Genomic DNA, 11066 nt, shown 5'->3' with positions numbered 1-11066 from the left:
GCAGCAACCTTAAAGAAGAAAGAGTCTAAACCATCTGACCCAGATGGGTTTTTGGGGTCAAGTCACCTCAGACTTAGTGACTGCCTGCAGGGAGAAACTTTGTAGCGGGGCAGGGGAAAAAGAGGGAGAAGCATCGGGGATAGTCACATTAGAAGGGGTGGGAGATGAGGAAATATTGGATGGGCGAGGAGGCATGGCTGAGTCAAATAGGAATCCTGACTAAATGAAGTGGTGATTAAAGAGCTCAGCCATGTGCTCCTTGTCAGTAACAACCACATCATCAACTTTAAGGGACATGGGCAGCTGTGAGGAGGGTTTTTTCTCCAGGTCTTTAACCGTTTTCCAGAACTTCTTGGGGTTAGACCCACAGAGAGAGAACTGCGCTTTAAAGTAACTAACTTTGGCCTTCCGGATTGCCTGAGTGCACTTATTTCTCATTTGCCTWAACAATAGCCAGTCAGCATGAGTATGTGTCACGATCGTCTTGAGGTGAAAGAGTGGACCAAGGCGCAGCGTGATACGAATACATCTTCCTTTTTATTGAGAGAAGATGAACACGAAACAAAACACTTTCACAAACTAACAAAAACAACCGTGACGCTACAAAACAAAAGTGCAGACACACGCTACTAACGTTTAGACATAGACAATTACCCACAACCTGTCTACGGCTGCCTTAAATATGGCTCCCAATCAGAGACAACGATAGACAGCTGTCTCTGATTGAGAACCACTCAGGCAACCATAGACATACCTAGACACCTACACTGAACACAACCCCATAAACTCTACCAAAACCCCCTAGACACTACAAACACCCTCGACTAGACAAAAACACACAAACATCCCATGTCACACCCTGACCTAACTAAAATAATAAAGAAAACAAAGATAACTAAGGCCAGGGCGTGACAGTATGCGTGTGCTGAGCCTTTCGCCAAATGGAATTCTTGAGGTGGAGTAACTCTGCAAGATCACTGTAACGGCTGTCGTCTTCCTCGTCTGAGGAGGAGAAGTTTGAAGGATCAGAGGACCAATGCGCAGCGTGGTAATTGTTCATCTTATTTAATGAAGTGAACAACTCAAAATACAAAAAAACAACAAAGTGAAAACCGAAACAGTCCTATCTGCTGCAGACACACAAAGACTGAAGACAACCACCCACAAAACCCAACAGAAAACAGGCTACCTAAATATGGTTCCCAATCAGGGACAACGATTGACAGCTGCCACTGATTGAGAACCATATCAGGCCAAACAGAGAAAACCAACACAGAAATAGAAAACATAGATTACCCACCCAACTCATGCCTTGACCAACTAACAAAGAAAATCAAAAGAACTATGGTCAGAATGTGACAATCACGGTCGAACCAGGGGCTGAACCTGTTTTTAATTCTAATTTTCTTTATGGGGGCCTGTTTGTTAACAATACCACTGAAAATATAAAAAAATAAGGTCCAATCATCTTTGACAGAGGGGATCAAGCTGATTCTATACCATTTTACGGAGGCCAGTTCATGAAGGAAGGCTTGCTCATTGAAGTTTTTAGCAAGAGTCTATGACAAATCAGGACAGATCGTTTCACTGAGCAGCCATTACGAACACAGGCTGTAAAACAGTGATCACTAAGGTCATTAGAGAAAACACCAGACTGATACCTATCAGGATTATTTGTGAGGATAACATCGAGGAGAGTAGCCTTTTCTGGGTGTTTAGAGTCATAATAATCTGAGAAAGATTTAGGGAGTCCCATTGCTTTAGGACTTGGTCAGGTGGTTTAAGRATGTCCCAGTTTAGGTCACCWAGCAGSACAAATTRWGATTTAGTGTAAGGGGCCAGGAGAGCGCTAAGGGCAGGTAGGGTACAGGCCGGTGCTGATGGAGGACGATACCACCCAGCAACAGTCAACAAATAGCTATTTGAAAGTTTAATGCTTAAAACCAGCAAATCAAATTGTTTGGGGACAGACTTGGTGGAGACAACTGAGCACTGAAGGTGATCCTTGGTAAAGATTGCCACCCCCACCTTTGTAAGATCTGTCTTGCCGAAAAAGGTTTTAACCAGAAAGGTTYACATCAGTATTCAAAACACTCTTCCTTAACCACGTCTCAGTAATGACCAACACATCTGGATTGGAGCTGTGAACCCACACTTTCAATTGATCCATTTTAGGTAATAAGCTTCTAGTGTTAATGTGCAGAAAACCCAGGCTTTTACGAGAGCAGAAATCAGTGAAGCAGGTATCAGAGCACAAGTCAGAATTGGGGCTAGCAACAGTAGATGGGCCAGAATGTACATGCACATTTCCAGATATCATCAACAGTAATACAATCAAGGCATGGCATAGTAGAGGGAGAGCTCTGCAGTGCTGAATTATGACATCTGAATGTGCATCAGATGACAACAAGATCATATTGTACAGCAATTTCATCAGGTAACATGAATACAAATGTCACGTTCCTGACCTGTTTTCTGTTGTTTTGTATGTGTGTGATGGTCAGGGCGTGAGTTTTGGGTGGGCATTCTATGTTGTGTGTTTCTATGTTGGTTTAGGGTTGCCTGGTATGGCTCTTAATTAGAGGCAGGTGTTTTGCGTTCCTCTAATTAYGAGTCATATTTAGGTAGGTTGTTTCACTGTGTTCGTTGTGGGTGGTTGTTACCTGTCTCTGTGTTTGTGMTCTGCACCAGATAGGTCTGTATCGGTTTTGCACGTTTGTTATTTTGTAAGTTGTTTGTAGTGTTCACTTGTTCTTATAATTAAACATGTTGAGCACTGGCTACGCTGCATTTTGGTCCTCTCCTTCACCCCAGGAAGAAAACCTTTACAACAAAGCCGGCGAGAGGTGGTTAGAATAGGACGGGAGGCCAAAAGTCTGTGTAACCAATAGTGAGTCAGAGTCCCGAGTGTGGGAACAAACATAGTCTTCCCACGGTTGGGTAAAGAAAGTTTGTAGTCAACAAAGTATGCAGGAGGCAAGTAGCAAAATGCACAAGAAAAAAATTATATATATAACGACTTGGGGCTAGCCATTGTAAGTTCAGAGTCACTCGCCCCAACAGTGCGTGAGTGCTGGAGGCGAGCAAAATCTTGGGAGAGAGGGGAGACAGGCCAGGGCAGACGATGAACAGATCAGCAGGTGGAATCCAAGCAGCAGTGCAGCAGGCAATGYGAGTAGGTGTCACACCCTCTTGGGAGAAGCTTTTATTTATGGAGGCAGATTTCTTGTAGAAAATGCCAGGGACTGATCTCTGGACAGCAGGAGGGGGCTTCAGAGGACGCTTCAAAGACTCCTGCCACTTGTTGGACCCAAAGGTCTCGGCACCTTTTACTTCACACCTTGGTGCTAATTGAATTTGTATCTGGTCTGTCCTTGCAAGCCTGACAGCCTTAACTCAGCATTCAGTCCCCATAAAGTCAAATATWTCATTGTAATGTACTTTATGTTTAATTTTTTCAATTTTTTCTTTTTATTCTTGGCTTTCAAAATAGCATCAGATCAAACACTACTCACTCATTTCCAGGTTGGATGGTGTCCTCAGGTCTCTGCTGTTTGTTTGCTAGAGCACCCTCCGTATAGCTTGGAAAAAGAAAAACCTTGGAAGCAGTAATCTCTATGGTTAATTTTGGTCAAAATGAGGTTGTAGGTTTGGAGTTTTGATCTGGAGCGAAGGCCATGCTGTGAAGGGTAGCATCCTGCATATGTACCTGCCGAAAAATCCAAGTTTATCTATTTCCAAATCTATCCTTTTATAAAAAACATGTTGAAAAATGTGAGAGCTCACATGCAGCTGTGTCTCTCTCTGAGGGGGGCGTGCCACTGGACTGAACAAATGCAGACTGATCAGCTCTTTAGGGACATCTGTCATTTTAATATTTATTGATAAAATGACATACAAATGGTAATTGGAGCACATATAATACACAATAGTGAAGATACAACTTGAATTTAGACTCAACATGGACAGTACAGTACATTTTTATATTAAAATAAGTAAAATACATCGTATATAATACAGGAAGAGCAATATCTCAGACTGTTTACATGGAGTTCCACCTTAGTGAATCTCCTGCCATTCATTTTATTGTAAGATTCATTCATTCACTTATTTACATTAGTAGAAAAAAATGCTTTGTAGTAGACAGAGTAGCAACAGGCCTCGCTGTGATCTGATTATAAAGCTGTTAGTAATGTTGTTGGTTGATAAAATTCTAGTAACAGCGTATGAGTTCACGCCACACCAGTCCATCATCCCCAGCCTCCTCTTATTGGCTGCTTCTGCTGGGTCTCCCCAAGCTGACATTGTAGGTGATCATGTGGAAGTTGTCCCAGGCGTAGAGCTTCCTCTGGGCGTGGTTGTAGTCCACCATGCTGTTGTAGCGGTAGTGGTTCTTAAAGGGCACCGCCATGCCTCGGCCCTGGCCGGTGGCCGTGTCGAACACGTGGTTGACGGTGGTGTCTGGGGCGGTGTAGCTGGCCACCGTGTAGAGCCGACCGCAGATCATGAAGGAGTTAGCCACTGTGTTCTTCCTGATGTTGGTCTCCCAGCTCCTCATCACCTCCAGGCTCTCAGAGTCCAGCTGGGACACCACGATGGCTCCCTTGGCCTTGCTGGTGCTGTAGATGGCCCACAGGCCCTGCTCGTCCACCGCCAGGTCAATGTCTGTGTAGCCGCCCCAGGAGTAGGGGTGCTGGCCGTGGAAGCCAGCGTGGGGGAGGTCCAGGCGTGCCGCCAGGCTCTCGTAGGCAAGGTCGTAGCGGAGCAGGGTGCGGCTGCGTCGGCGCTGGTAGTAGAGGGAGCCGCGGTACAGGGTGGCCCCTGTGCTCTCCACGGGCTCTGGCAGCACCATAACCTTCATGGGGAAGCCCTTGGCAAACTGCTCCATGTCCTCATAGGCGAAAAGCTGGCGGACGTCCGTGCCCACTGTGTCGATGCGCCACACCGTCTTGTTTCCGTATGGAGAGGCCATGGGCTCAGGGTCCTGCAGCCACACCCCGTACTTCCCTGTGATGCTGTCAGCCTTTCGGTGCAGGACGGGCTCTCCCACAGACACCAGCTCACCACAGCCTGGACACAGATAGAGGGTAGTTACATTAAATTCAATCTTTGTCTCCACAAGGGAATTATGTCAAGTAAATTGGAATATGTGCTTTGTGAAATATACAGTACATTTTTCTCAAATTTCATTATCACGATCACTACCTTTATGGTCATCTCTCATTTATTTTAGTTTTTAGAGTTGACGTGCATATACATTATACACTGAACAAAAATATAAGCACAACATGTAAACTGTTAGTCCCATGTTTAATGAGCTGAAATAAACGATCCCAGAAATTTTCCATACTCACAAAAGCTTATTTCTCTCAAATTTTGTGCACATATTTGTTTACATCCCTGTTAGTGAGCATTTATCATTTGCTAAGATAATCCATCCACCTGACAGGTGTGGCATATCAAGAAGCTGGTTAAACAGCATGATCATTAAACAGGTGCACCTTTTGCTGGGGACAATAAAAGACCACTCCAAAATGTGCAGTTTTGTCACACAATACAATGCCACAGATGTCTCAAGTTTTGAGGGAGCGTGCAGTTTTAGAGAATTTAGCAGTATGTCCGACCGGCCTCACAACCGTGGAAAACGTGTATGGTGTTGTGTGGGCGGGCGAGTGGTTTGTTGATGTCAACATTGTGAACAGAGTGTTCCATGGTGGCGGTGGGGTTATGGTATGGGTAGGCTATGGACAATGAACACAATTGCATTTTATCGATGGCTATTTGAATGCACAGAAATACCGTGATGAGATCCTGAGGCCCATTGTGAGGCCCAATTTGTTGAAGATACTGTATCTGTGACCAACAGATGCATATCTGTATTCCCAGTCATGTGAAATCCATAGATTAGGGCCTAATACATTTATTTAAATAGACTGATTTCCTCATATGAACTGTAACAGTAAAATCTTTGATATTGTTGCATGTTGCATTTATATTTTTGTTCAGTGTAGTTGGTATGTAGTGACTTTAAGAAGCCACCAGGGGGAGGTAGATACAAGTTAGAGCAGTAGTTTTCAAACTTTTTCAACAGGACCCCATTGTTTTGCCAGAATTTCTGTCGACCCCACCCCAAATCCAACCTTAAAATCTGTACATTTTGATTTTTACATCAACAAATAACATTCAATTCATTACATTTTCCATATCTCTTTTCACAATGAAAAGAAACCAATAAATATATTTACTCAATAAAAAATGTCTTTCTCAATTTTTTTGGTATATTGTCCCATACAATAATCTGTACTCTAAATGTTTTGTTCCCAAAAACAAAAACAATCCCAAAAAGCGACCTGTGTGGTTCTGCCCAGCGTCTTGAATGAGACGTGATGCTGGGACCTCAGTCACCTCTGCCTTCATCTCCTGATAGAGAGAGTCTGAGAGGAAGAGAGAGAGAGAAATAACATTTTATTCAATGGTTTATTTGGTGGCTGAAGTCATAAATAACTCAAAACATACAGCATCAATAATCCTGAACACATTCAAAGATGACACACTGACAACATGAAGGCATCTTGATATGTGCTCCAGTCATTTGACATGCAGCGCAGCCCCCTATTTAAGTTATTACATTCCCCAAAGGATCACAGACACTTAAACCAACATGCAACACGCACAAGTGACAGAGTTGTAAAAGGAGCATCCGTGTGGTATATACCATTCCGCTAACGCAACCAAGCAGTGCATTCTGAAACCTGACCTGTACTCCACTCAGTTTACATTATAACACTTTGATTTTGACCAGATCAGATAAACAAACACTCACCATCCACAGTTCCTAACTCACATACACTCCTAGAAAAAAAGGTGCTATCTAGAAACTTAAAGGGTTCTTCAGCTGTCCCCATATGATAACCTTTTGAAGAACACTTTTTGGTTCCATGTAGAATGCTTTCTACAGATGGTTCTATCAGGAACCAAAAAGGGCTCCTATGGGGACAGCTGAGGAACCCTTTAGGAACTCTTTTCTCTAAAAGTATATATAATAATGCATTTTCACACAGTTCAGGGGTGGGTTATAAGTGATGATGTGAGACAGTAGAGACTCACCGCTGGCTGGTCTCTGGTTGAGCTTGTGAAGTGGGAGTCCTGCTCCAGTGGCTTGGTGCTTGTGGCAGGGTCTCTGTCGCAGTGTCTCAGCCTCCGCACTCAGTTCGTCCACCCTCCTCTGGAGCCCCTGCACCTGCCTGTTCAGCTGTTCCTTGTCCCCCTGCAGCTGGCTCTTATCTCTCATGGCCTGGGAGTATGCTTCCTGGATGGTCTTGTCTCCCCCAGCCCCCGGACCCTCTCCCCCTGCTCCCTTGCCACCCAGCAGCCTGCTSACCAGGGCCTCCAGCAGGGTGAGACGAGATTTCACCCCCTCCATATCTGGTCCTCCGCTGGCCCCGGGGCAGCTCGCCTCGGCAGGGTTGTCCACGGTGAAGGTGTACTGACAGCGCCCGGTGTGGTCATTGGAGCGTCTCAGGGAGGCTCTGTCCTGGCTCTGGGAGCTCAGAACCAGGCAGGACAGACACAAGGCAACCTGGAGCCACATTCTTGAGGACAGGTGGATGGATCACCTGGGTCTCAGACTGGATCACTCTCTTGGTCCTTCAGGAGTTGTTCTCTTTCTTTCTGATGGATCAGAGGACCTGTGATGGAACCTTTCAGCCAAGATCAGGTTTATATCCTGTTGAATTCTTTGCGTGGTCTCTTTATTTCTGACTTTGCGTAGTAATGATATTTTTTTCTTCCTTTCCTTCTTTTGGTTTTGTTATTGTTCTGTCTCTTCTCCCTCTCCCTGGTCTTTTGGTTGTGTTATTGTTCTGTCTCTTCTCCCTCTCCCTGGTCTTTTGGTGTGTATGTTCTTCTCTTCTCCCTCTCCCTGTCTTTTGTGTGTATTGTTCTGTCTCTTGCTCCCTCATCCCTGGTCTTTGGTTTGTTATTTTTCTGTCTCTTCTCACTCTCCCTGGTCTTTTGGTTGTTTATGTTCTGTCTCTTCTCCCTCTTCCCTGGTCTTTTGTCACTGTCTGTTGTTCTCTGAGTTAGAGAACACGCTGCAAGTGGATATTTATACAGTCAACTAGCATAGTTGCGGAGGGGACCAAGGATCATGGCTGCACATCTGAGATGGCATGGGGGGGGGGGGGGTAGTAGCTAGGCGGTGTGACACCATGTGTTCTGAGATAGAGTTAATTTAACACCGTTTTTTTCTGTCTATGTTTTATTGTGTCTGTCTGTAATAGTTGTTTGTCTGCAGTATACTGTATGTCTGCAGTTATTTATCAAAACATAGGTTGTATTTGTCTATACTGAACATCTTTGTGTCTGTCTGTCTGATCCACTTTATCATAGTAACGATGGCTACTCAGTGTTTACTTCCTTTATAGCCGATAGTTATATAATGAAATCACCATATGATTAAACTCTCCCCAGGCACAATGTCCAATATCTCTTGGATTTATCACCAGTTAGGTAGCGTCCTATGCACCTGCATTTTAGGTGTGAAGTACAGGTAAGCTCTGGGCTAAGGTTCAGCGAATGCACTATTGCATCCTGTCTGCTTGTCTTAGTCTAAACAGGTCTGGGATGTCCAGCTGCCATCCACCCCTTGCCCCCCACAACAGGCCAACCCAGTTTAGCCTGGTCCCAAATCTAAGGGAAAACCAGTTCACCTGTACACCTGAGGGCAGTCGGGCACTCTGCTCTGCCAGGGCAGGATGTCTGGAGGGTGGTTAGGATTAGGAATGTGGTGAGCACAGACGGTCCATCCTTCCTCCCTAACCCATAGTTTTCTTTATCTGGCTGCTTCACTCTGCCATCATAAATCTAGCTAAAGGATGGGGATGATTAGGGAATATTTGACTGGACATCATCCCACTCTTGTGTAACAGAAAGCTTTCATTACAACGTGATTCATTAAGGAACGTTGGGACAGGGTTTTAGTCACCTCCTCTTTCTTTCCCCTCACATGCAGGAGTCCCCACCTCCCACTTCTCTTCTCTCTCTGCCTCCCTCTCCTCCCACCGCTCTCCCCCTGGCTAGCCACCTTCTTCTCCCCCCTCCTTCTGGCTAGCCACCGTCTCCTTTCTCCCTTTCCCCCTGTCCTCCCACCTCTCTCCCCCGCCCCCCTGGCAAGCCACCTTCTTCTCCCGCCTCCTGTTCCCCGGGCGCCGAAAACGTGAGATGTTGATTGTGGCAGCCCCACGCACCGCTCTGATTCAGAGGGGTTGGGTTAAATGCGGAAGACACATTTCAGTTGATGGCATTCAGTTGTAAAACTGACTAGGTATCCCCCTTTTCCTTTCCTTCTGGCTAGCCAACATCTCTTTTCTCGCTCAACTTCTGGCTAGCCACCCTCTCTACACTTCCCTCTCCCTGGCCTGCTACCAGCTTGAGATCTGGCAGTTGGTCTGTCTGTCAGTTGGTTTTGGGGGCCAGTTTTGTGAAGTGCCAACACACACACACACACACACATGTTTATGACTGAGGGAGGGGACAGGGGAGCAGTTTGGAACCACATGGCTCAGACTGTCACGCCCTGACCGTAGAGATCCTTTTTATGTCTCTATTTTGGTTGGTCAGGGCGTGAGTTTGGGTGGGCATTCTATGTCTGGTGTTCTATGTTGTCCTTGTTTTGTATTTCTATGTGTTTGGCCTGTAATGGTTCCCAATCAGAGGCAGCTGTCTATCGTTGTCTCTGATTGAGAATCATACTTAGGTAGCCTGTTCCCACCTGTGTTTGTGGGTGGTTATTTTCTGTTTAGTGTTTTTCGTCACCTTACAGGACTGTTCGTTTGTCGTTTTTGTTGTTTTGTTCAGTGTTCAGTTGTTTTATTAAAATAATGAACACTTACCACGCTGCACCTTGGTCCTCTTCTCCTTCTCCCGACGACGAACGTTACAGAACCACCCACCACCAAAGGACCAAGCAGCGTGGGAAAATGGACTCCTGGACATGGGAGGAAATTTTGGACGGCAAGGGACCCTGGGCACAGCCGGGGGAGTATCACCGTCCGAAAGAGGAGCTGGAGGCAGCTAGAGCGGAGCGGCGACACTACGGGGAATTAGCGCGAGGTAACTGGCACGAGAGGCAGCCCCAGAATGTTTTTGGGGGGTGGCACACGGGGAGATTGGCGGACTCAGGTAGGAGACCTGAGCCAACTCCCCATGCTTACCGTGGCGAGAGAGTGACTGGGCAGGCACCGTGTTATGCGGTGAAGCGCACGGTGTCCCCAGTGCGCACGCATAGCCCGGTGCGCTACATCGCAGCTCCTCGTCCAGCGACGCCCTCTAATCCGGAGCCTCCCAGCGACGCCCTCTAGTCCGGAGCCTTCCAGCGTCACCCTCTAGTCCGGAGCCTCCAGCGTCGCCCTCTAGTCCGGAGCCTCCAGCGTCGCCCTCTAGTCCGGAGCCTCCAGCGACGCCCTCTAGTCCGGAGCCTCCATCGACGCCCTCTAGTGCGGAGCCTCCAGCGACGCCCTCTAGTCCGGAGCCTCCAGCGACGGGCTTCAGTCAGGAGCAGCCGGAGTCTCCCTCCTGTCCGGAAGCAGCCGGAGTCTCCCTCCTGTCCGGAGCAGGCCGGAGTCGCCCTCCTGTCCGGGGCCCGCTGTGAGGGTCCCCGGTCCGGGGTCGGCGGAAAGGGTCCCCGCTCCAGAGGCGCCACCTAAGTGGGCCAAGACTAAGTGGAGCGGGGTCCACGTCCCGCACCAGAGCCGCCACCGCGGTGAAATGCCCACCCAGACCCTCCCCTATAGGTTCAGGTTTTGCAGCCGGAGTCTGCACCTTTGGGGGGGGGGGGGGGGTACTGTCACGCCCTGACCGTAGAGATCCTTTTTATGTCTCTATTTTGGTTGGTCAGGGCGTGAGTTTGGGGGGCATTCTATGTCTGGTGTTCTATGTTGTCCTTGTTTTGTATTTCTATGTGTTTGGCCTGTAATGGTTCCCAATCAGAGGCAGCTGTCTATCGTTGTCTCTGATTGAGAATCATACTTAGGTAGCCTGTTCCCACCTGTGTTTGTGGGTGGTTA

General features: G+C 47.0%; 1 protein-coding gene across 1 annotated transcript; it reads right to left on the bottom strand.

Moving 5' to 3' along the window:
• Positions 1–3852: 3852 nt before the first annotated feature.
• On the bottom strand, positions 3853–7918 carry LOC111956660 (myocilin). Its single transcript, XM_023977194.3, has 3 exons — positions 7108–7918; positions 6351–6434; positions 3853–5070 (listed from the first exon to the last, which is right to left on the bottom strand). The coding sequence occupies exons 1-3, from the start codon at positions 7589–7591 to the stop codon at positions 4268–4270; spliced, it is 1371 nt and encodes a 456-aa protein (XP_023832962.1). The 5' UTR covers positions 7592–7918; the 3' UTR covers positions 3853–4267.
• Between the last annotated feature and the right edge of the window lie 3148 nt (positions 7919–11066).

The sequence above is a fragment of the Salvelinus sp. IW2-2015 genome, linkage group LG32 (assembly GCF_002910315.2).
Source record: "Salvelinus sp. IW2-2015 linkage group LG32, ASM291031v2, whole genome shotgun sequence".
Lineage (NCBI taxonomy): Eukaryota > Metazoa > Chordata > Actinopteri > Salmoniformes > Salmonidae > Salvelinus > Salvelinus sp. IW2-2015.
The sequence above is the reverse complement of the archived record's forward strand: the minus strand, read 5'-3'. Positions and strand labels throughout refer to the sequence as shown.